General features: G+C 33.2%; 2 protein-coding genes across 3 annotated transcripts; both read left to right on the top strand.

Annotated features, from left to right (window-relative positions):
* LOC109330163 (la-related protein 6A) lies at positions 8480 to 13714 on the top strand. Of its 2 annotated transcripts, none has more exons than XM_019564217.1 (11): positions 8480 to 8799; positions 9102 to 9183; positions 10373 to 10467; positions 10562 to 10627; positions 10725 to 10804; positions 10910 to 10994; positions 12036 to 12083; positions 12175 to 12240; positions 12327 to 12458; positions 13126 to 13219; positions 13313 to 13714. In XM_019564217.1, the coding sequence occupies exons 1-11, from the start codon at positions 8563 to 8565 to the stop codon at positions 13438 to 13440; spliced, it is 1113 nt and encodes a 370-aa protein (XP_019419762.1). In that variant the 5' UTR covers positions 8480 to 8562; the 3' UTR covers positions 13441 to 13714. The 2 variants fall into 2 exon arrangements, with proteins under 2 accessions (XP_019419762.1, XP_019419761.1); XM_019564216.1 differs by having other exon boundaries at positions 12318 to 12458.
* LOC109330337 (phospho-N-acetylmuramoyl-pentapeptide-transferase homolog) lies at positions 15152 to 20222 on the top strand. Its single transcript, XM_019564503.1, has 8 exons — positions 15152 to 15376; positions 15453 to 15533; positions 16305 to 16522; positions 16809 to 17259; positions 17589 to 17653; positions 18488 to 18675; positions 19049 to 19257; positions 19968 to 20222. The coding sequence occupies exons 1-8, from the start codon at positions 15263 to 15265 to the stop codon at positions 20148 to 20150; spliced, it is 1509 nt and encodes a 502-aa protein (XP_019420048.1). The 5' UTR covers positions 15152 to 15262; the 3' UTR covers positions 20151 to 20222.

The raw sequence follows: 27232 nt of genomic DNA, 5'->3' as shown, positions 1-27232 counted from the left end.
AAATTGACACGTACCGATCATATTCATGTGATTTTCATGCTACACATTTCATGATGAATCTATGTCATTTAGTTGTGTCAATGTTGGTGATCATTGTTGAATTAGTCATGATTGATATGGCAAAATTCACTGTGAATCGATATGGAGACAGGACTAATGGACGAGATAATTTAGGTATGCTTAAGTCATAATGGCAATACTTAAGCGCGCAATAAGGATAACACGTATGGAGAATCATATGTGTGACCAGTGGGAGATTATTAGAATTTCTGACAATTTATGGGTCACAAATATAATTCTATAATTGTGTTATGGCCATTATGTAATTAGCCAAAATATAAAATAATCTTCAGTGATTAATTTTGTGGCTAAGGGCATATGTCATGAAATAATATAAGTGTAAATACCTTCAGGCAATTTCTGATTTGATGAAGGGACTGAATCAGAATTTTTGCAACTTAAGTAGTAATCACTTCGGGGTTACTTTTATGGGTTATGGTCCCCATTTGTAGAGCAACAAGTTTTAAGGTGTAGGGTTGAGGAGAATAAAGGTGGATGAGAATAGTGTTATCCATAAGGATAAAACACTATTAAGTCATCCATAAGGCAACCATAAGGCAAACTCTCTCCATCCAAGCAACACACTCCCAAAAAAGCATTCTCATTCCCCTCTAGAGAAGCATAAGGAAAATCATTAGGCACTCTAACATTTGGAAGATCATCACACCCTCATACCTTCGAGATTCAAAATGGCTAACCAATGTATGTTCTTCCTCTTCACCATGAAATCAATTGGGGTTTCTTCGGTCTGGGTCATGGTCGTTCCATATGGGTCTATGTGTGGGCATAAACATTAGGTTATCGGAATGAAGCCATGATCATAAGGATTTCCGAATTCAATCTATGGATTATAGATGGATAATCTCCAACATAGAAAGGTAAAGCTTGGGAGCAACATGCAATAAGTAAGTAGAAAATAATAATGATAACTAATACTTCCTGTTGGGGGAAACCCCTATTTATAAGGGTTGAGATGAATGATGTAGTTCTGGTAGATATTGTTAGCATGATCAACCATTATGCTCTATTGGGGGCTGCTTTTCCCGTGTCAGGTGGATTTCGTAGGTTCATACTCTATGCATAGTTGACTTATAGCTTATGGTAAGTTTGGAAGTCATATTTTAAGCATGTCCTTGTCGTGATGGCATGAGGGTAGACGAAATTTGTAGGTATCGTTATAATACGTTGTTGACTGCATGTCAGGCGGGAATTGTCTCAACTTCGACCTAATATGTCTGGTCAAAGGTAATAAGTCTGTTTAAGGTTCTCAATTAGTCAAGTCCAGCTCTTGATCGATTGGGAGAGATTCACCCAGGCAGATGGTGTACCCGAATGATCAGGATGGAGCAACACATAATCATCTAACCTTCTTCAAAAAATAATAATTATTTCACCTTGTTTGGTTACAGCATTTCATGCTTTTTATTTCTATGTGTTTTCATGCTTCTTTTTTTGTTGTTGTAGAAAGTGGAAAATCCAAGAGATGTGGTAACATTTTTCCAACGGTCCGTTTCTATTCAAGCATACAAAAAGATTGGATCCTTATTGACAGGCTTATTCATTAAGGCCCAAACGAGATTTGGAGAGTATAATGAACTTGATTGGAAATATCATCATTTCGTATTCTGATTCTACTGTCCTGGCTAGTGTTATACAAATAATACAAGAGTTACCTTCGATATAGATTTTAGTGTAAAAATTTGTTTATAACTAATATATCATTGATTTATTAATAATGATTAAATATGAATGAAGATACACTAATATTATATAAAACTTTTACACTTGTCGGTACTTATATTTTTTTCTCATAATACAATGGTTAAGCATAACCTATTCCTTCTTTGTTTTGTTTTTGTTAATGTTTTTTTTTGTCTTTTACGTGCACTCCCTTGATTGTTATGTTGGAATGGAATAGTCCAATAGAATAAGGCCCCTTATCCTTATATTCAAGATCTTATGCAGAAAGACAACATTGGATTTAAACTTCTTGTAAAAACAGAGTTTCAAATTAAGATATATCTTCTTTCTCCCAACTCAATCTTTTATAAGGAAAATAAATGCATTGGATCGTTTGTAAGTTGTTTCCATAGAGCAGAATTAACTTCATATAATTCCCATCCTTAATTAAAAACTTTTGTTCCAAAAAACAACTAAAAAGACTAAAAATAAAGGGTTACTAACCGGCTGCAATGGCAGGACTTGGGCTAACCACAGTTTCAGCAATCTGCTTCAGCCCACTTAAAGATTTCCTTTTTATGCTGGTCTTCATTCATTTTCTAAGAACTTTGTTACAATTTTTTTTATTAAATCTTAATTGAGTTAATTTATATACACATAATATCTGTTTTGATTAAATTATTTGCATTTCTGCTCCTCAAAAACAGAGTACCCACTACACGTTTCAGATAAGCACATAGAGAGAAATAGAATATTTTGGGAGTGCATTTGGATCGGAGCTCCACAAAAATGAAATGGGTCTCCATCTTCATGCTTCTACTCCTTCCCCATTTGGCTCTCTCAACCCCAGTAGAAGATGGTAATTTCTCTCTTCACTATTTACATTAATATGATTATTGTTTTAAAGTTTTCCTCTTTTTGTCTTGTGAGATCTGATATACAAACATTGGTCTTGCACTTGTTTGGTTTATATGCTTCAATTGGTGCTATATTGAAGGTATAAAAACTTTATCTATTAACATTTTTTTATAAAAAATAGTCTATGTACAATAGCTGTAAGATTTTTTTTCCAATTTAAGCATATTAATTATCATCTACTATTAAACAAAATTAATATACATAAAAGGATAGAGAATCAACTCAATATATAAAAAATGCATACATATTAAACTTTTTTTTATTTCTTTTCATCACAAAAATTGACAATATGACATATAATGCAAGGAGCTTGATGTAAATTAGCTAGGGGCAACCCTTGATTCAAGGGTCACTCAAGACCTAGGGGCCCTAGGGCAAGGACCAAATCCTCCAAGGATAAGCTTATAAAAGACATCATTCACCCTGGAGAACCACCTAGGGACCATGATTATGGAGGGCATTTATGTCCTTAAGTTTAGCTTATTTAATTTTTAAAATAAATAAGTAATTAGGTTTCTTTCTTTTAATCAAGTTTTATTTTTCAAATAAATTCATTAGGGTTGATGGATTAATTATTTAATCTCATTTAAAATGGCACATTAGTGGCCAAGAGAATAACCTAGGCATGTGAAAGGTAGTTAAGTGCATCACACTTGGCCAAGCCAACAAGCTAGGTGGGAGAAATGGCACAATGGGTGTGTGCACCAGCCTTGTTAAGGCACTGGGCGGATCAACACATGCATCGGGCGTGTGCACTAGCATGGCTTAGCGTGGGCAACTGGGCATGTACAAGGTCTGGCTAGGCAGGACAAGCCAAGTAGCTAGGCCTAGGCCAGACCTAGTCAAGGCTGACCATGTGGAGCAAGCTTGGCATGGAGGGCTTGATTTAAATTTATTTGAATTCAAATTCAAAACCCACTTAGGGTTACCGTGTGGAGTCATGGAGATCACTTTGCAAATTGATCAAATTTGGCTAGCATGGTCAAATTTGTTGTTTGGCGTGTGAAGATCAATTTGGCTAGCATGGACAAATTTATTTGTTGGGTGTGTGAAGATCAAATCCTTGGTGGTTGAAATTCAAATTCGCATATTCAAAGATAGCATGAAGATCAAATTCGGTTAGACTAATTGAAGGAAGTCAAATTCAAGTTGATATGAAAATAATGTGAAGATAAAGTAAAAGATCAAATCCCAACCACCTCAAATTTGGATAGCCTAATCAATTAGCTTGAAGATAAAATAAAGATCAAATTGGCCACACACTAAATTGGGTAAGCATAAATCAAGGGGATTACAAATTGGCTTTGGGCGTGTAATTGGAACCAAGTTAGCTCAGCCAACAAGACCTATTCAAACTCAATTACAAATCGTGTGCAAAATTCATCTAATCAAGATAAGATGGTCAAATTTTGGGTGCGTGAACTTGTTCAAGCCATATTCAAATTCAAACTCTATTGGGCGTGATCAAGCCATGAACATTTTTGAATTCAAGTGCCAAGCCACCCAAATTCCAGGCCTAAGCTGTGTGGCATTTAAAATTCCAATGACCATAACCCCTTCAAGTGAACCATGTGCATCCTCATTTCAAATTCAAGTGACATATCCAAGTCAAGACCCCTTATTTTAAAGACCAACTATGTGCTCCATGCCAAATTTAAGCCGTGGGATTTTACCACCCTTTAGAACTTAGTCTTACATGTTATTTTTCAAATTTCAAACATTTAATTTTATGCATCTTAGTGGAGTCCTTTTCGGCCAGCCACACCCTATATGTATTGAGTCTTATTGATAAATAAAAGACAAGTTTGATTTTAGAGTTCAACTTCGAATTTATTTTTCCTTGAGTTGAATCATGGCTCTTACCCTTGAACTTATCAAACACTTGTGTTTGTGGCGTTCTAAGACTCATCACCTTCCTTGGTATAGCGTCTATCCTAGTTCTCATCAAGGATCATTCTTTGTGGCGAACCTCCTAGGCTTATTAAGCTCTTATGCTTGTGACGCCTCATTCATCTCCACTCTTATCCACATTCACCTAAAGAAGTTAACCTAAATTACCCTAAGTCATGACCATACCTAGCTAAATTACGCAAGCCATGGCCATTGATCTAACCCTTAGCCAAACTATGATCACCCATAAACTAAACACCAAACAGTGCCATGACCAACCCGTAAACAAACCTAGACAAGCATACACAACCAAGTCGAGCCATACACATAAATATCAAGCCAAGACCTAGACACCTCACCAAACCATGACCCATATACATCCATATACTTAGCCATACACATTCCCCTAAATACATTCACACATAATCCATACCCAAAACGTAGATATGACATATAAGTCACATTCCGCGAGCCAAATCAGGTTCAAGTAAGAACGGTCGCTCGGGAAAAGCAAACCACCCTTGAAGGTTTCGCATTAGAGCCTCATGTTATTATGGCTTTTGCTGGTGACCAGGCTCAAAACATTCATTATAGACCAAATTCCAATTCTACATTCCAAATTGCTAACCTCAATTTCACTACCAAGGCCGATAAGACTAGAATTGCATTATATAGTGTGTATTACATTACTAGAAGTGATGATATGAATTCTCTATGTGGGCTTGTGGTAGATGATGTGAGGGTCTAGATTTATAGAAAAAGTAAGCTTGGCGGGTTGAGCTTAGTAAGGCTTGGTGTTGTGATTTTGGGTTTAGTTTGGATTCTGGTTTATTTAATTGAGTATAATATTTATGTAATGTATGTGTAAAGTTTTATATATGGTTATTATTTCATCTATCATTCATGTATATCAGTTATATTTAAGAGTCAATGATATATATTAATATTATATAATATCATGAATGATGTATGATGCACTAATAATGTAAAAAACCCTTGTATGGTAGGTACATGCATCTTTTTCTCTTATTATCACTATGTCTAATGCATTCTATTCGGTTAGGAATATGGCTAAAGTCATGCTAACTAGAAAATAGGAATATAAACTACCTCGGTATCGTAAACAAGTAAAGAGTAAGGTTGTCATATCCACAAGGATTTGCTAGATACTAGGCTTTCAACTAAAAATTATTTCTTTAAGTTATGATTCAAATGATTGTTTGATTGGTGACACAATTTGTCGAATTTGTAATATAATGAGAATGGAAGTTGGGATTGAATTTTACATTCATTATCCGTACACACCTGATTCTTATTTTATATCCATTGGGTAATGATTAATCCACATAATAACCTCAAGATTACTAAAAGATAATGCCTTATTTAGTTAGCAACTTATGCAAGAAAGTCTTATGTCTAGTAACTTCAATTCATAAGATTAAGAAATATGACTTGGAAAATCATGCATCAATGTCTAATAATTCATGCATGCCACTTGAGTTAAAATGCAATATCTCAATTGTGTTAATCGCCAATGTCTTGGTCTATACTAACACTTTACCAAAAATAGTTCTATGTCTAGCAACTAAAATGATAAAATTAAGTTTTATGAACCTCCAAACATATCTTTATGTCTAGTAGTCTATGTCATTCAATAGTTATAAAATCACAACAATAACACTATGTCTAGAACTAATAAATAAAATGCATGAGATGATAAATAATACAAGTCAATGTCTAGAAAATGTATACTTGTTGAGTTATACAAGTTCAGAGTAATGCAAGAGAGAACTTAAGCAATTTATTCAAATTTCATGCAAGAAGTTGATCAAACTAAAAACAAGCATAAAGTAAGTACAAAGCTCAAATATAATCAAACTTCATGGATTAATGGTGAATCAGTATGTATACATCAAGAGTATGTTGAATTCAATCTCAGTAAGGGTTTTAGTTAGTCATGTTCACAAGGTATAAGTAAGATGAGGATAAAACACAACTCATTAGATGGTAGAATCACACACAAATAAGCATTGATCTAATATTTATACTTTGATCCCATTACTAAAATAAGTCAAACTACCCTAGAAACTCAGAAGAGAAGTATTACAAATCAATATTGCAAAGTATGTGTCTAATTAAGTTTTAATCATGTATTAATACAATTTCATTCAATTGAGTTGATTAAGTAATTAAAATACCATAAAAGAGTATAAAATATGATTAGTTTGGTACTCATTCTCCAAATCTGTTGTATTGTAATCTGTTGTATTGCTATTAGAAATGAAAATGTGTTATTAATGTCATTTTTATTTTGTGGGTAAATACACTCGCTTTAGAAGAAAGATTTTCTTCTTGACAATAACGCGACTAAAAAGTCTAAAGGGTTAAAGGAGTTTGATGCATCTCCAAATCCAAAGTATATCTGCTTTCAATATTTCACTCAATTGCAGAGTCAAACATCCAAATGAATAGGACTAGCTACAATGTGTGATTCATTGAATATAGTATTATAGTAGGTAATGTGGATCTCAGATTTTATCCTTGGTAGAATTGATTCTCTACCGTGAGATGAAGTGGGTGATTAAGTGAGTGTTTGCAGAATATGAATATGAATGAAGTGATTCATATTCAATCAAACGCACAAAAGCTAGATAAACTTTGTTATTTATTCATTGCAAGCATGAAAAATACTTTTTACTACAAAACACACATTATAAAACACCTTTAACCCTTTCAGAAGTAATTGTTGAGCTCCAAATGAAAGAATTTGGGTTTCAATTTTTCTTTCCCATTAAATATGTACAAGATGTATAAAATTGTAGTGGATTAAATTCATGAGGTATGAAGCTATGAGAAAATAATTGAATAGAGATTGAGGCCAGAGATGCATATGTAAAATGAATGATTAGTGGATTCTTTGGAGTGAAGACATTGATAAAAAGAAAGCACCATATTGTTTGTCACAAATATATACCAAAGCAAAAAAAAGAATGGAGATTCAGGTTTGGATAATTTTGGGCTTTTCAACAAGGCCTTACTACCAAAACATCAATGACATTTAACTCAACAAATACACTTCTCTTATAATTGGAGATCTGAAATGAAAAGACTAGCATAAGTGCTCAACCATGGAAACAAAACCCTAGCTCATACCATATATTTCAAACATACTTGAGAGCATGATGTTTGGACTTTTCAAAAGAGACAAAACATACTTAACATTATCTTGATTGAATTTTGTTAAACTTGTCAACTTCACACACTTACTCTCATTAATATATGATGAAACTTAAATGTAAAAAACTTTTCCACCTCTCAAACTTATTTTCATTAATGTATGGTGAAACTTAGAATATGAAAAAACAACATATTATAACGAAATTAAAAAACTTACATATTCTTATTCTTTCATCACTAATTAGATTGATAATTAAAAATTTTAAGTTTATAATTCAAAATTTTAAAATCCCACAAAAGGCAAAGTTGATATTTCTCATATATATTAGAAGGTTGTTATAAAAAAGTTATATCGATAGAGTTAAGTAATTGTTGAGCAAATTTATTTGTAGAAATGATTTAAAATTTTATATATAAATTGAAATAAACGATTAAAATATAAACAAAAAGTGATAATGTTTCAGATCTACTTTATAAACACTAGCATGTTGATAGACACTTCGTGTCTTTTGATCCACATTCTTGTTTTATGATATTAATTATTAAATTTGTATTTTTTATTTTAAATAATTAGACTATTTTTATTGGGTATTTTTTATAATTTTTGTATTTATTATAATATCCAACTTAAAGTAAAATATATTAATATAATTATCTAGAATTGTATGGTTTTACTTTCGAAATAAAAAATATTAGTTATTTCAAGTTATACTAATAAAAAATGTAGTATTATTAATTTGCAATATAAAAGGGTGTGATGAGAAATCACAAGTGTGGAGAGTAGAGAGAGAAAAAAAAACAAGGCGGGGAAATTTTGTTCCCATTTCCCTCACCTCAATGGAAGGCGGCGAACTTGTTCTCTCTTCCGCCGCGGCCTCGCCTCCTCCGGCCGAAATCACCGATCCTTCTGAATTTCATTCTCTGATTTCAGACGAAGAACACCACCATGACCTTGACCACGATCACGAGGAACATGACCATGAACATGACCTTGATGAGGAGCAACAGGTTCATGATCACGTCGTTGATAACGATGTCTCCTTGGATGATCTCAAAATCAAGATCCTTAAGCAGGTAAGCTAGACGATAATTTCTTCAATTTATTTTCAACAAATTGCTTTATTTGTGTATTATTTATGTTTTTGAAACTTTGCTCAAGCACTTGATTCTATTGATTCCAAATTGAGCCTAATTTGTTGTTGTTTTTTTCTTCAGAATTATGATTTATGAATGATATCATATTTTGACTTTAATAGAAATCTTATGTTTTCACATTACTAGGTTTTGCATTTTGTATTATTAGTTTTGCTCTTAGCTGTCTAATGATTTTTTATTTATTTAGATAAGTGAATGGATTGTTTATATTGATACTGCAGGTGGAGTATTATTTCAGTGATGAAAATCTGCCTACTGATAAGTATCTCTTGGGTTACGTCAAAAGGAACAAGGAAGGGTTTGGTAAGCGTTTTCCAGCAATGTGATGCAACAATGTTATGTCTCTTATTTGCTTTTGTGATATAATGAAGTATGTATTCACTTTATTATTATTCTTGTCGAGGAAACTAGGATTAGGGCTAAGGTAGTAATGAAAAGAGAAAGACAGTTAATACCATTGTAAACTGACAATATTGTTCAAAAGCTTAATGTGATTGATTCATGACACAGAAGACAAACCCAAGAATCCTAATTAAATAAGTAAATAAATCATGAAATATCAATTAGAAACGAATCTTAAAAACTATGTAGTTAATCCTGGATTGTGGTGCAGAGTGGGAACCAAAAACCACGGCAAGTGGGAAGACAGTCATACCAAGAAATAACAGATATAGTAAACACAATTTTCCGTACACATTAATTATTAGGACTCAAAATTTATAACTCGGGGATTCAATTACCATTATTTTGAAGCATAACAATCAACAAATTACAGTAAGTTAGTAATAACGAAAACCATAACAATGCATAAGTGAGTTTGGTTAGAGGTTGCTGAACAGAAGCTGATGTAGTAGAGCAAGAAAACAAGTTTGGGATGCTGAAAACATGCCAGATCAGAGCACAGAGAGTGCGAAACAGGTGTACTCTGCTGGGAACTTGTTGAAATGGGGGTGACTGTTGATGGGATAAAACCGAGGCAAGGATGCTGAGAAAATCCCTCTACGTTTATGGCTGTGCAAGGAAGAAGGTCTCAGTGGAATGAAGGAGGCAGTCAAAGTAAGGGGTTAAGGGTACAATTGTGATCTACTTAGTTTAAGTGAGATTTGCTTTGCTGAGTTAAGGTGCAGTGATGGCTGCTGTCGGGCTGCAACAAATACCTCTTTGCAGTGCATAATACGTGGCCAGGGAGCGCACCAAATCAAACACTTCACTTTTGCTTCAAAATTATTCTCGAAGCAAAGGAGAAAATTATTCCTTTTACCCAACATATGTATATCCAATCACGGTCTTATAATAACAACGAGAAATCTTTCCCAATGTTGCTATTGACTATGGAGCCTAAGAAACCTGTGAAGATACTCTAAAATATTCTAGAATACCATAAATGATGTTATATGATAGTTTTCAGATTTTTGAACAATTATCTGTCAAAAGCTCCATGCGTGTAGTTATTTATCTTATCATGTAATTCCTATTTATACTGGTCATGCAGTTCCTATATCAGTGATTGCTTCTTTTAGAAAAATGAAGAAGCTCACTCGAGACTACTCATTTATAGTTGCTGCACTGAAGGAATCTTCACTACTTGTATGTTTCATCCTTCCTTTTTATCTCAAGATGAACTGCATTGCAATTGTGTTTTTTAAGTCCTAAGGAAATTTTCTCTAAATGTGGTCTGCAGGCTGTGAGTGGTGATTGTAAAAGGGTTAAGAGGCTCAATCCACAAATACAATTTAGAGACAATAAGGTATCTACTTCAAGGAGCATGCTACATGTTTTTCTTCTGTTTTCCTTTTTATTAAATTCTGTTTTACATTGTCCTGTATCTTATTCTCGTACTCTAGTTATATACTGTTTTAGTAGAAAATTTGCCAGAAGACCATTCAAAGGAGAACATTCATCGAATATTCAATGAAGCTGGAAAGTATGGTTTCTTCCTTAACTTATGCTTTTGTTCCCAGTTTCATTAAGGGTGTTGTATCTGTCCTTCCAAATCTCTTATTATGTTAAAATGTGTTCTGATATGCAGTATAAAGAGGATAACCATTCATGACCCACGTCCTACTGCAGAGGCTGCAAAACATATTAAGCAAGAAAAGTTCATTAGCAATAAGGTACAGAACCATCTTATGTTAACAGCTAGCCTTAAATAGTGAGTGATCTTACTTTTTTCCTTTTACTAGAGTTTTAACTTCGAATATATGTCTCCGCAGTTAATTATAATGTGGCTGTATTTAATATTTTCCCTTTTGAATCTTTATGTTGCATTTTTGTTTCTTATTAATTTGGATATGGTTACACGTGTAGTTGGTTTTGTAGTCTCTTAAGTCCAGCTAGGGTACCACATCAAAGATTGCTTTCTCAGGTGACGCATATTAGGCTACAATAATTGCATTTCACAATCCCCACTGTACCCAGTATCTCAAAATAAAAATAATAGAAAAGAAAATCTCTTCTCGTTCTTTCTCATGACCCTTCACTCCTCTTCTGTTGTTGTCAATGCTGTATGTCTGTATCCTCACTTTGGTGATGACTCTGAAAACTTCCTGCAGCCTTGATTCTTCATGTTGTTTTAAGGATTGATGAAACCTAAAAGTTTACAATTTTCTAGTTCCAGCCTTAACCGAAGTGAATTTCCACCTAGTAAATACTTCTATTGTGAAGTAGTTAGGATCGTTTGCACCTTTTGCATGTTTTTACTGTATTTTTTCCTGGTTTAGTTGGATAACAATTTTGGTCTTCAATTGGAAGTGACAAAGGAATTAGTGCTGTGCTGCAACTTGAGCGCCATTTTTGAAGTATCATTCACCTTCCACATTGATTTTTAAAGTAACATCAATGTTGGTGACTCATGTGGAGGACTGTAGTATGTCTATAGACTGATGTATATTTGAATTTGTGATTAGATGTTTTGTATTCAAAAGTTGTTATTATTATTATTCTTGGGTTAATTTTCCTGCTTTTTTTATCTCGTTTTGTTATGGTTATTGGTATAAGACAAACTTTCTCGTGTTCTTTCTTAAACTATGCATAATATGTCCCAGCCTTATTGTGTGAGCTGATACATGTTATATTCTTCTCTGTCATTAGTGTCTTTATTTCCTTATTTAAATTTTCTTTCACTCACATTATCTGTCTGTATTACTTCTGTGTAGCTACATGCTCTTGTGGAATATGAGACTATTGAGGCTGCTGAGAAAGCTGTGAGTTTCATTTTGTATATAATAATTAGTAGTATCATTGGGCCTTTATGTCCTGGGGCGATTAAATTAGTCATTGCAAATTTTGGGTTAGGTGGCTATGTTAAATGATGAACAAGACTGGAGAAATGGCATGCATGTTAAACCTCTCAAGCGAATGGTCAGTTCAGATTTATTATCTCCATTTGAGAACTCGACATGAAGTGGTGTGGTGTTAATGATGGCTTTATGATTTAGGGGAAGCAGGGGCATAGCAAACAAACTTGGAAGGCATCTACTGCTGCTGAGAAGAACAGCTCTAGCCATGTATCTGAACATAAAGGAGATGAGGGAAATCATAGCTCAAATGAGCATCATGAAGACACACATGATGAAGAGGTCTGTATAGCATTTGTTTTTTACCCTTAGCATCCTGTAACGTATCTGCTAGTAATTTTAAGCTCTAATAGCATTGGCCTTGCCTCTATGTGTGTGAATGATAAGAAGCTTTTTGATAATTTATATTTTCTTTCAGTGGGGAAATTATAGTTTCTTATAACCATGTATGTCCCAAATGTCAAGACTTGATAGTATCCTAGTTATTTTAGTGCAACTTCTTTAGTTATGTTTTCAATGCAAGTTACACATATGTGTGCACACAAACACACATATTATGAATTTATTTTCAAATTATTTCTTTTCTTAATGCTTAACACAATGATATTGTGTATCCATGTCATAAAGATTCTTAGAAATTATTAAATATATTGGAATTTAATATTTGTGCACTATTTTGTCTTCTATGCCACGTGCCATTCGCTATAACAGTGAATTTCCATGTCACTATTGCACATTCCTATTAGAAATCATAAATCATATTGATTTCTCTTAAGCCGTTGTCTCCTGCATGCAACCCTTTTTGATTCACTTATTCCCCTATAATAATGCAGAATTCTGGCATATGTAACAACCTGCTGCATATCCTCTGTTTTTTAGCAAAACCAGTAGACACTTTTTGAATATGATTTAAGCCTACATTGGTACCTGTTGCTTCGTTTCATTACAGGATGGTGAGCATTTGCCAAAGGATACAGGTCGGCAGGGGTATAGAAATCAAGGAAGATCAAGGAAACACAAATATCGTGCCATAAATGGAATGGGTATCTTTACTCCTCTGGTTCCAGTTCCATCCTACTTCTATTTTTTAATTTTTGCATCCCTTTTCTTTGTGATAACTTGATGTACGGTTCCAGGCCATGGAAGTAACCCATCTACTCATGCTGCCGAAGCGTCTAAGCCACCTCCTGGACCAAGAATGCCAGATGGAACACGTGGCTTTGCAGTTGGACGAGGTCGACCTCCTGTCCCTCCTCCAAACTAGCAAATATTTGGGCACAAGATGAAGGATTGTATTTAACATCATTTTGTTTGTCGTAGTTATGTCATAGTTTTAATTTGGGACTGAGTGTGGTTGCTTGACTTGACCATTCAAGGGTTTGTTGGTCTGTTAAATTATGTGTCTCAATCTTGTGAAAGCCTGTATTGCTGGTGGAGCACGTATCTGTTATATATAAAACTATATTTTTGTTGTGGTATACTTCACCTTGATGAATCTGTATTTTTGTTGTGAAATATAAAACTTATGTTCTCTGATATTGTTTGAAAATTTCTTGATTGACATTATAATGTTTACTACTGTCGTTGAAGCAGTAGGCCTGGCTCAAAAAAGTTATCACGCTGTTGAATTCACCTACATAGTGATAAAGGAGAGCAGGAGATAGGTACATCAAACTATTAACCTTATTATGCTCCTGCACATGTGTTTCTTTTTAGGCTTCTCCAAAATAAATTTCCCCAAACCTTATTATGCTCTTGAACATAGAATTACAGGTTTTATTCAAGTTAAAACATGTGATAAGGATGAACATGGTTCTGAGGAACGAAGGATAGGAAAATCAATACTCTCTTGATATTTTTTGTATTTGCCTTTTACACCTATTTTAGAGGGTTGTTTATTTTTCATTCTTTTGTGTAGGAAAGGGGTTGGTATCTAGGTTATTATGCTGTCCACCATAGCTGTCCTTGGAGGTTGTCGGGGGTTGGGTTAATTGTTGGAACTTAACTGTTGCCGACATTGGAATGCCTTGAATATGTATTTGAAAAGGTATTCTCACGTTCAAATCAATATTTAGAGAGAAATGAAGAGAATACATTATTTTTCTTTTATGGGTGGCTTCACCTATTTTTATTGAGGTGGACTGGCTTGTACTATGAGGGAGGTGCCATCATTGTAATCAATACGGTCTTGTCCATTCAACAACATTAGGTTGACAATATTGTGAACTTGTACTACCTTTAACATGTAGACAATGTGAACCCGTTGATAGTCAGGTGACGGGATCTTACATTTGGTGCGAAAGAAAGTTTTCCAGCATGCATGTGCTGGCCTATCATGTTGGTGTCGTCCTTTCCCATAACTAGATCCGTCATTCGAACATGGTCAACAATTGTATTGGTCAAATTTTGTCCTCTCGAATGTAATCGACAATCCTATGAGCCACATCCCATATGCCCAGTAATTGGCCAATGACTTGTCCTGACAATGAACACATTTATTTTGATGAACATGAACGAGAAGTTGCTTTTTCTTTCTCTTTAGACACAAACAGAAAGAAAAAAAACGTGTGATCAAATATATATCGTAGTTGGCACCTTTTAAAAAATTATACGCAGAAGAATATTGTCTATGATGGAAATTAAAATCAGATATCCATTTGATTATTGACTACCAAAGGCTTTGATCGTGACTCGTGGAACTAAATTATACTCTAAACAAAATTGTATAAGCTAAGCAATGTAACCCGAGATAACAGTTTACAATAAAATATATAGAAAATTTGCTATATAATAATATTAATATTTTTAATTTATATTTATATTTTTACTCTTAAAAATATACTAAATATAGAAAGCAGAAAATGTGAGGAAATAGTTTTATTATGCAATGATCTGAAACAGAAAGAAAATGGATTAAGTTGAAAAAAACGAATCTGAAATTTGGTAAGTTGTTAAGCCCCTCCATTTGACACTCTCCCTCCTTTCTATATATATAAAGCTCTTCTCCCTCAGAATATTCCTTTTCTTATTTCCATCCCCATTTCCCTTCTCTTCAGATCTCTTTCTTCTTCAAATCTCTCGCATCTATGGCTTCTTCTCACTCTCGTTTTCTCAACCACCTCCCTCCTCGTTCCTCCACCAATCGCCTCAATCTTCTTCCTTCATCTTCCTCCTTCCACTTCCATTCTTCTCCTTTCAACGTATTTCTTCTTCTACCTATGCGTGATTTATGTTATTATTGTTTATTGTTTAATCGCTATTTTCTTTATTCTGCAGTTGCATCTCTCGATTATTCAACGAGAATCCTGTAGGTGCTGTGTTCGACGTAATGTTCTTCTTACCAGAGCTTTCGATGAGGTATACTTTTGCTTACGCCATAAGATGATGATGTGCTTAAATTTTCCTTGGATATATGCTTATTTAAGTGAAAACTGTGTAAAATATAGAGAACGTAAGTTATAGTTTCTATTAAGAAACTTTTGTTGGATGTTGAGATGCAGTAAAATATTAGTGAGTTTGAATCGCTTAAATGATGTGAAATTATGTAGACATGTGAAAAAGAATGTAAAATAATGAGTTCAGCAACCATGTTAGGATGTTGATGCTCATAACAATACTCACTCTAGGTGCTTAACATTTTGCCACCATAATATTGCCACCGGATCCCACTAGGTTGGAACTTCGTGCACAAAAATTGAATTTAGAGATAATAGTTTCCAATTTTAAAGAAATAACTGCTATGTTAACTACCTTGTGAATACATTTTTAAGCTAGGAAGGACAGATATGGAAGAATTGAAAGATATATAGAGGAAACGTTTCGAAGTATACCATAAAATAGGTATAAGATATATTATGATAATCATTTTGAAGCTACATAGATTTAAAGGCCTTTTGGTAAACTGGTACTCTTGATTCTTCCACTAGTTACTTTTGTGGAACTCTTAGGTGAGATTGAGGAAATATCTATGTCATGGTAATTGGTATCCATTTCCACATGGATACATTTTTCATTTTTCTGGGTTTATATATGTTAACATTATGAGTCCCTTTTGTCATTGCTTGTCACTAATTGTGATTTGTCTTTACTCTATACTGATTTGAAATCACGACATATTATGTTTTACAGGATTCATTTGACATGCCAATGCTTGATGATTGGAATGCTGATGAGAGTTCTCTTGAACATGCATTCTCATCTAGCGACGGGGAAGACAGTGATGATGAAGTCCTTCTAACTCCAATGAATGATGTTGATTTGCCTTCCGTTTCTGTATCAAATAATGAAGCAATAACACTGGCTGCTCATCGCTTTGCAAACCTTGGGAGGGATCGCAAGAAGCATAGGCAAGCATGTAGAACTTGTGCAAATGTTTGATTTCGGATATCCTTGTTTTTTCACTTGGAAAAAATTATTAGAGCTCTATTGTATGTATTATGCTATTATATATTTTATGATTATGATGAAGAATTGAAGATTACAAGACATCAAAAATGTGTGCGGTATAAATGAACATAAGATTTCATTTAAGTGTAGGCTTTTGTCAGTGCTAGACATTCATTTTAATATAATTGCCTTTCCATTTCTGTGTGTGTTATGTTAACTCAATTCAGTTTATAATTGTATTTTCAGGATCAAACGTGGCATTTTCATCACTATGGGGCTCATAAGTGTCTTGATAATGGTGCTTTTATTTGTAGATTGGTGTGCATGGAGGATTGTTAGACTTCCCTTGTCACCTTTTTACTTGACCCGTCCATTTCTCATATCAGCGGTTTTGGTTTCTTTTGCTGGCTATGTTTGTGTCCCAATTTTTCGTCGTTTTAAAGTTGTCCATGTAATCAAGCAACAAGGGCCTTTTAGACGTCGCTCAAGTAAGAGGACACCCACACTGGGTGGTTTGTTTTTTATACCTGTTGGTATAACTGTTGCTCAAGTGATTGCCGGTTCTTCGTCTATAGAAGTGTCTGGGGCAGCTGGTGTAACAATTGCCTTTGCAGCAGTTGGTTTACTTAATGATATATTAAGCCTCACCAAGAATCATAGGAGAGGTTTGCCTGCAGTTGCTGAAGTTCTTTTGGAGGTTACCATTCTTATTAACTTATTTATTTTTTAAGAAAATGCTATTTTGGTCCCTCAGTGACATTGTCCTATCAATTTAGTCCTCCAAGAATTACATTTTGCAGTCTAATCCCTCACCTAAACTTCCCGTCAAACTCAGTTCTTATGCAATCAACTTCGATACAATTTTTTTTATGTGAGACACTACATTGCAAAAACTGATCTGCGGGGAACTGAATTGAGAACAAAAATTATTGAGGGATTAAATTAGGCTTTTGTTTCACTTCATTTTTTGATAAATAATTTTTCCAATCATTTACTTTTATAAATCTGCATTTTGATTCCACACAGGGAGCAGTCGGAACGTGGTTTTCGTTTTGGTTGGACATCAATAGTATATCTTCACCCTATGGCATGTATACCTTCTTGTTACTAATCTGATCAACATTTTTCTGATGGTAACTCACAGATTCTCATAAAAAGCATTTTTACAGGCATTTGCTGACATGAACTTTTGCCCCCTTCAATACTGTAGTTAAACCAATTTTTTTATTTATTTAAATTACAGTTTTTTTCTTTTTTGTTTCAGTTAAATAACACGTCAGGTTTCTATCTTTCTTGTCAACCATATTTAGTAGAATATATGACATCAATGGACTTTGGCTTCAATGATATAAAATTTTGCTTTTGTATAACCATCATTTGGTCTCATTCAAATGTACAAATGTCAAACATGCTTCTAGCTTGGGGAACTAGTTGTGTGATATGGCATAGAAGTGTATTAACAATTTAACATTCAGTTCTCCTTATTTATTTGATTGTTAATACACTTTTGTTCATAATTTGTATTTTCACCTTTTGTGTGATGCTGAGTAAAATACTCTCATGTCACTAGATTTTAGGTGCTACCAAAACGGAAAAGATAAAGTACTTTATTGTGCTGGTGCATTGTGATTGCAATGTTTTTCATGCTTTGTTGGTTAGATGGACTATCGGTATTCCATGGGCTGTTGCAAAATGTTACTTGTCAATTTTCACACTTGAAATATGAGTTATAGAAAGTTCTTTAAAGTAGTTGTTGGAAAAAAATTGAAGCCCTGTAAGAACATTTTTTATGTTCAATCCAGTTAATTGTGAAATGTAGGTGATAGTGCCCATAAATGAGATTCTTGTTTATTTATCTGTTTGATTGACCAGGTATTGAATAACCCATACCTCCTCTTTCTACTGTTTTGTTTACTTAAATACAGGAAGATGTTGGTTCCATTACCACTGGGTCTAGTGTATCTGGGACGATACTACAAACTCTTGACTTCATTTTGTTTTGTTTCGGTGGGACATGGAATGAAATTCGCAGACGCTCTTGATGGACTAGCTGGAGGTACTGCTGCATTAGCTTTTACAGGAATGTCAATAGCTGTGCTTCCAATATGTTCTGGTTAGTAGCATATATTTTAAGTCAGCTATAGACTTCCAAACCAGCTATCTACTTATCATTCCAGTCCTCTGTTCAATATAGAATCAATAAATAAAGGGAATAAAACAAAGTATATATTGTAAATAGTACTCCCTGTGGTCATTTTAAGTGTCGCTTTGGTGAAACAATTTTGGGTGACATTTTCGCACTCCAATTAAGCATTACTTTATGTTTTTCGAGCTTTTCCCTTATACTTCAAAATCTTTCAATCCTCAACTACTCATGAAAATTAGACATGAAAGTGGAGTAATAATTAGTACTATATAGTGGGTTTTTAATTATAACAGCTTTTATTTAATATATTCGTTATTGATTTGTATACATGCCAAACCAGAGCTTGGTATATTTGGAGCTTCAATGGCTGGATCCTGTGTTGGATTTCTTCTTCACAACAGATACAAAGCATCTGTATTTATGGGTAATACTGGATCTTTAGCACTTGGTGGTGCATTAGCTGCAATGGCTTCATCTACTGGAATGTTCTTCCCACTATTCATTTCTTCTGGAATTTTCATCGTTGAGGCATCATCAGTTGTCATTCAGGTATGTTCCATGCTTTTGATGCATGCATACCATATATCATACTCTTCCCGATCTTTCTTTATCAGCACATCAATGCCATAATCCAAGTGATGATAATTCAATTTCCTTGACAATGATTCTGCGCTTTTCCCACATTTCAACATTTCTATCGTAAAAAATTGAATAATTAGTAAAAACATTTGTTAGTGTATTGCGGTGGCAGGGCAGTATCATTTCTTTTAATGCATCAAGTTGGATAGAAATGGCTACTACCTCTCTAACTGTCTCTAGCCTTACGTCAAGTTGCCATGAAACTGAAACTTGGGAGAGTTTAGTGAAGGAATAAAATCGGCCACGCTTAGACAACCTAGGCATAGCTAGTGAATAGTGGAAAGGAATGATTTGTGTCTTGACTCTTGAGTTTTAAGTTCCACCCATGGTAAACTATACAAAGAAAAAGGAGTATTACATGTAGATAGTCACATTGTATTAATGTCAGTCGTCTATTTTCTACTTAAATCTGTCCTTTGTTTAATTTTTATCTCTCATCAAATACATACTTAAAATGTACACACATATATGTGTGTGTGCATATCAATTACCGAATAACGAGGTGTACTTTTCTTGTTGGCTAGACATAGAAATTAGAAGATGATATCAGTTGGAATTTTCATGACTATAAATCTTTATTTTAACAGTTTATTGCTTCTTTTTTTCCTTGTATTTATCAGATGGTGTACTTGAAGATAAACAAGGGCTTTCAGGGAGGAGGGTGGCGTTTATTCAGAATGCGACCCTTCCATCACCACCTTCAGTTACATGGGTTCAGAGAACCAAATATTGTATTAGGTGCATATTTAATATCATCTCTATTGGCTTTGCTTGGTGGCTATATAGGTCTTGTTTCAGCATAAACCTTGAGTTTCTCATGTGAAACTTCTCATTCCGAGTTTTGATAAGAGCATCCTCATTTTCTTCTTCATCTAGATGCATGCTTCCTTTTTTGGTGCCTAGCTACCTTCGATTTTCGCATTGTAGCAGCATGTTTGGATTATATTCAGTTTACGAATCATAATTTGATTTAATATAGAACTTTTTGGAGATGAGAGCTCCAGTTTCAAACAATGTAAACAAACCTAGTCACATATAGTAATGAGTGATTGGTCCAAATGATACGTGTTTGTGTCTCCTTGAGCAAAAACGTGGCTTAAAGTCTTGTGGAGAAAACCCATATCATAAAAAGCAATCACAGTAAATTTGTTTCAATAAATACCCCAAGGTTGCGATAACGTCAAAAGATATCATATAATAATAGCTTATAAATAAAGTAAAATAAAAAATTAGAAAATATCATATTTGTAGGCCAAAAGAGGTTGGGGGCTACATGTTGATAATTTTGATACTACTTATTTGGCTATTAGTGGTGAGAGGAATTTGGTGAAAAGTTCTATTGTCTAAAGATCTTTGTTTTCTCCTGCCTGATTTAAAATTTTGATGTTTTGTGTGGTTGTCAAATTTTGAAGTATTTTTTTCCATTTTTTTTTACTTTCATTAGTGATGAGAAGTTTTACGTTCTATTCAACAAAATTAACTTGTAATTGTGGTGTACCCTATTTCTGTAAAAGTAGTAGAAAGTTTGTAGTTGGTTAGACTAAAAATGTCTAGTAAAATTAATTGTGAAAGTAGTTGATTATTTATTAAATGTCTAAAAGACATGTAACAATATATTTAATTAATTAATTTATTGCTAATTGTACTAAATTAATAATGTATGATACTATCATTATTGTTTACTTTTATAAGATTAATTATTATTGTGACTTTTACCTTATGGAATATATATTAAAAATAATTTTACGGATAAGATTTATTCAAGTTTAAGGTAATTGATGTAGTTTGATAAAATAAAAGGTAAAATTGTGATATGAATTATTGAAAACTCTTATGATTTTTGTAAAGTTAGTTGAAGTAACTTTTTGAAGAATGGAGACTATGTATCCCACTTCTTTTACTTATTTGTATCTTAGTCCAATTAAAAAGTATCACTTAATTAAAATTAAAAATCATAAAAATAAAAATTAACATTTAATACTAGTTATTGGAATTTGATTGATAAGATAAGTAATTATTTTGAGACAAGTGGTATTTGTTTCCTTTTAAAAACTACTAGTTGAAGTAACGTTTTGAAAGAGTCCTAGAATAACTTTTTGATAGTTAGTTTTCAAATGCTAAAATTTTCCTTTTAAACGATATCAACTCACTTCAATTTTTTTTTGGATAGCGGCATTACTATCATATCTCCTAAAGGTCATGCTGTCTCATACACGTGATTTTATTTTTTATGTCTTATTTGTGTCTCAGTCTAACTATAAAGTGACATCTAATTAAAAATAAAAATTATAAAAACAGAAAATATTTTTTATAGTACTTAATATAATATGATTAACTTGAAATTTAAAAACATGAATTTTGTAAAAATAATTATAATCATATTAATTACGATATGTTAATATGATTAAAATTTTAATCGTAATAAACAGCTGTCATTCAACAACACAACTTTGAACGACACTGTTGAAAATAAGGTGGAAGAACATCACCAACGCATAATAAAGCAGACGCTATCAATTTGTGTAACTTCAATAACACATTCTTGACAATGCACTGTTGAACACCAGTAACGTTAGCGGCGCTGACTTGAATGATTTATTTTTAACAGCGCATTTGATAGAAATCGTTGTTGATGTGAATATATGCAACAACTCATATGTAAGGAAACAATGTTGAACATGACATAGTAACAGCACTTGCTTAATTATGCGATGTTGATGTTTTACGACTTTTTAAGCGTTCGAGAAATTAATGGTGAAGTAGTTATGCGTCTCTTCGTTTGTTAAAATATTAATGGTTGAATGGTTATGCGTTTCTTGGTTGTTGAAATATTAATGGTTGAGTGGTTATACGTCTCTTCGTTTTTTGAAATATTAATGATTGATCATCTATAAATATTGTGGTTCACTCAATGTTCTATTTCATCAGTAGGCTAAGAGCCTAAAAGTATGTGTTTCTATAAGAGTATGTTCATGAAGATAGGAGGAAGAAAACAGAAAGTAGTAAAAAAAAGAGAACTAAGATTTGAAGATAGGAGGAAGAAAACAGAAAGTAGTAAAAAAAGGGCAATATTGCAAAGAGTGAAAAAGAGAAAAAAACACTCAGATTTGTATAGGGGAGTCAAATAAAAAATTATGTTTCTGTTTCAGAATCATGTCAATGAGGTTTTTAACAAGTTTTAATTTTGCAAAATGACCCAGATTTTAGAAGGAAGGTGGCTGTTATACAAGATTTGCGTTAGATGATGAAGATTTACTTCATTGATTTCTTTCAATTGATTGATCTCTTTCAATATTTTGGTCTCTTTCAATTGAGATGAGATAAAAGGAAAATGATCAATGAATTATTTTTTTTCCATCATTTACAGCAATTATTAAGTTCATTGATTTCCTTCATGACAAAAATACCCAAATTTTAAAAGGAAATCAATAAACTATTATAAAAGATTTGTACAGAGGAGTCGAAGAAAAAATTGTTGACAAAATTATTTCCTCTTCTACCAAATTATTTAGTTCATTATATTTCCATGTACCAAACAATTTAGTTCATTATAATGCATTTTGCCTCTCTAAATGAATAATGAAACAATTATTTTGGATGTTAATTTCTGTTTTTTGTTAATTATTTAGATGATTATTCTCTTTAATAATTTTGCAGTGTTCCTTATTAATAAACACTATAAACAAATTATCAATACTTAATAAATACAAAAACAAATTAACCAAATGTAATGTTTAATATTTTATCCAGTTTTGTATTAATAAACACAATTATATAGTAATATATCTACTTCATGGCAACTTCATGTTAATTTACGTAAATTCATGTTGTATAAATATTTTCCAGTTATGTAAAATGTTAATTTAACAGCGCATGACTACGAATACGCTGTTAATTTGGAAAATGAGTTCAGTTTAACAACGCATAATTACGACTGCGTTGTCAATTAGATTCTATTCAACACCGCATAATTCAGATAGCATTGTCAATAGAACATCTCAGTAGCGTTGTTGATGTGTTAATGAAAATAAGTAGTAAACAGCTGGATATCCAACAACAACGCAATCCTTAATACGCATTGTAGAAGATGTTGATACAACAACGCTATGTTAAATATGCACTGTGGAAGAGGTCGTGTTCATAAAATGAGTAGTGTACAGTTGGATATACAACAACAGTGCAATCGTTAATATACAATGTTGAAGATGTCAATACAACAACACTACTGTTAATATGCACTGTTGAAGAGGTCAATACAACAACGTTATCGTTAATATGTGTTTTAAATTGTTACTACAGTTTAATTTGTACATTATTGGTTATGTTTTGTATGCATATATATCTAGTTACATTATTGGTTCTGTTTTGTTACTTGGTGAACAAAAGTGATACACCTATGACTCTACATGGAGTAGAACTCGATGTTCTATTGGTGGGTTCCCGTAAGAACAAGGATGATGTCATCGACAATGAGGAAGTTCAAGAAGTGGCAAGACATATTGTAAGTGCTCATATTTTTTAATTATACTTTATTTATCAAAATATAATTAATTAACATTATGTTTTTCTTGATTTGTCAAGTTGCCCTAAAAGAAAAAGAGGCAAACCTGTATAGTCGCATAATACTTGACAAGGCACTAGGACTGCCTATCTACCCTGGTCGTATTCGAGGTGCAGGATTTGGGGTTAGCCAATGAACATTTTTACCCCATCCAAAGCGTGCAACCAAAGCCCAAAAGAGTCAGGTTCAAAATCAACTAGATGGCATCATACAATGTTTCAACGAAATTTGAGCAATCAATGAAGGCGAAGGAAGTTGAGTGGCAACGACTAGCTAGTAATGCTAACACTGTTCCTTCAATCGTCAATTAGAGTTGCACTACACCTACACCTTACAACATTCTCATTCTGATTCTCATTCCTGGGGTAATTTAGTTAACTTATTTTAATTTAGTCGTTAACTAATTGTATGTTTTAGCTTACGTATAGGAGATCAGTCGAGTAGTTGGTGTTGGGAAAGTGCATAAGTTGGCTGATGCTATGCTACATAATGCACGTATCCCACGCCATCATATGAATGTCTCGATTGACATTGCAATCGATGATAATGTGTTGCTGCCAATTCCTCTCGATGAGGATATCTTCACAGTTGGAGGGGCTATAGGCACTTTTGAGGCTTGGCCAATAGACCTTGTTCAAGTAATTCCTCTTAAGGTATGATTTTTCACCTTATGTTCACTCATATTATATATATTGATCTATAATTGATATGTTTTTATTGAATATTCCAAAAGTCTAAGCCATTTTCTGGGGATGTGAGCTCAAAGCCATCTACTGGGGATGTGAGCTCCAAAAAGACTACCAACTATTGTACTCAGCTAATGGATCATGTAAAGAAGATGAGAGATGATATGATAATTATATCAATTTCCAAGGAAGTCTACGAGGATAATGTTGATGAATATGTTGACATGAGTGAAGTCTGGGATGTATATAAACGTGATTGTATAGGTGCAAGTGTTGTATGTATATATATGAGATAAATTATGATTTCTTAACTTCTCTCTTTTGCATGGCGGTGTGTTATAATTAACTAACATTTGTGCTAAATATATTAGGTACTTGTATGAAAGTTTTATTAAGTTAAATAAGAAAAAATGTGATGTTCATATCCTCACACCTTACCACTTTGATGTCGCACAAAAAAAATGAGATTGGGAAAAAACAGAACAAAATACAGATAATCTCATCATCATAACAAAGATACAGATTTATTTCTTTCACCTTTTAATATCGGGTGAGTATTTTGTAATTGTCTTTTATATTTCTTTCTTTAGTATGTTTGTTGTGCTTAACATTTCCTAACTATGTACATATGTTTTGTTAGGCAACAATGGGTTTTGGTTGCCATCAATTGGGTCAATGAAGAAATATACTACTTTGACTCATTGGCACGTGGTGATATGAACAACTATGTCGCTATGAAAGAGATATTTTCTAAGTAACTGAACTACTCATTTAAACTTTTGGTTACACTTTCACTTTCCTAGTTGTTTATTAATTAAGTATAATTTTTATTGTTTAGTGTAATGAAAGTTTACAAATTGAATAATCGTGGTAGAAACAAGTTACCAAATCTCAACAAAATCAAGTGGACTTGTATAATGGTATTGACACAAATCATCTCAAACAATTATATGTGTAGTGGCCAACTAATGTTATACTTATATGTTTACTTCATTTTAATTGTAGACCCCTCGCCAAACAAACGATGTAGATTGCGGCTATTACGTGCTGAAATTCATGAAGTAGATCATTCAGCAGTGGCCAACTAATGAAATCAAGTTTGTTGGCAAATCATATACAGATGACCAAGTCAATCAGATTAGAGAATAATGGTCAAAGTATGTAATATATGTGTATGTAAATAATGTAATTAATGTTCAATATATAAATTCAATTAAAATTTAGTTGTGCTCATATAGTTGTCATTTGGTGTTTCTGTATGCATTCATTTTGTTGTTATGTTATGTTTCCATATGCATCAGGATATTTTCTGTTGTATGCGTAACTTTGTAGAATTAGGAATAATGGTCTTCAATAACACTTTTGTATGATTGTGTTATTGTTATACCCATACAACAGTGTTTTTTTAACAATATGATGTTGATTACGTTGAATTCAACAACGCATTCTCAAAAAATCATTGTTGCTTTCGTTGAATTCAACAACGCATGAACAAAAGAGCGTTGTTGAATACTTATCTCTCATTCATTCTTTTTTAGTTATAGAACAACACATACGGTAAGAAGCATTGTCAACATGATCAAAACTATTTCCTTTGCACTTATAGTGTTCAAAGTTGCTCCCACAGTATATGGTCAGTGATATTGGTGATATACAACATACCTTCTTCTCTATGCATGAAGCGCAAATATCTGTTCTTATCTATGTTAATTTCTGGACCTAAACAACCGGGAAATGACATAGACATATATTTGGCTTTATTAATTGAAGACTTGAAGCAAATATGAGAGACAGTCATAAATTATATGATGCGTATAAGGAAGAAAGCTTCAACTTGAGGGCTTTGTTGTTTGACACAATCAGTGATTTCCCTGCATATAGTAATCTGTCTGGATATAGTACAAAAGGGCATTTTGCATGTCATGTATGTGAAGACAATACTCATTCAATGAGGTTGGAACACTATAAGAAAAATGTCTTCCTTGACCATCGTAGATTTTTGCTTTCAGATCATCACTATCGACGATGGAGAAAAGTACTTGATGGAAACAATGAAGGTCGTGCTCCTTTGTTTTGACAGGTGACCAATTATTTCAAAAGCTAAAGAGTTTGAATACTAACTTTGGTAAACCTTTTGCGAAAGAAATTGTTACCAGTGGGTGGAAGAAAATGCCAATCTTCTTTGAATTGTCATATTGGAGTTAATTATATGTAAGACATTTCATCGATGTTATGCATATTGAAAAAAATGTGTTTCAAAGTCTCCTTGGTACCTTACTCGATGTCCCTGGTAAGACCAAAGATGGCTTGAATGCAAGGTTGGACTTGGTTAGTATGAGAATAAGAAAGGAATTGAGACCAATAATGAAGGGAAAACATACATTTCTACCTCCGGCAACTTATACTTTGTCGAGGAAGGAGAAAATGTAATTTTGTAAATTTATTCATGGTGTTAAAGTTCCAGAAGGATACTCTTCCAACATTCAGAACCTCGTATCAATAAAAGATCTCAAGTTAAAAGGTCTTAAGCCTCATGATTATCATGTACTTATGGAGCATTTATTGCCTATTGGAATACAGTCAATTCTACCTAAAAAAGTTTGAGGAACCATAACTAGGTTATGCTTCTTCTTCAAGG

This window comes from Lupinus angustifolius, chromosome LG16, assembly GCF_001865875.1.
Source record: "Lupinus angustifolius cultivar Tanjil chromosome LG16, LupAngTanjil_v1.0, whole genome shotgun sequence".
Lineage (NCBI taxonomy): Eukaryota > Viridiplantae > Streptophyta > Magnoliopsida > Fabales > Fabaceae > Lupinus > Lupinus angustifolius.
Note: the sequence above shows the minus strand (reverse complement) of the source record. Positions and strands in the feature narration are given on the sequence as shown.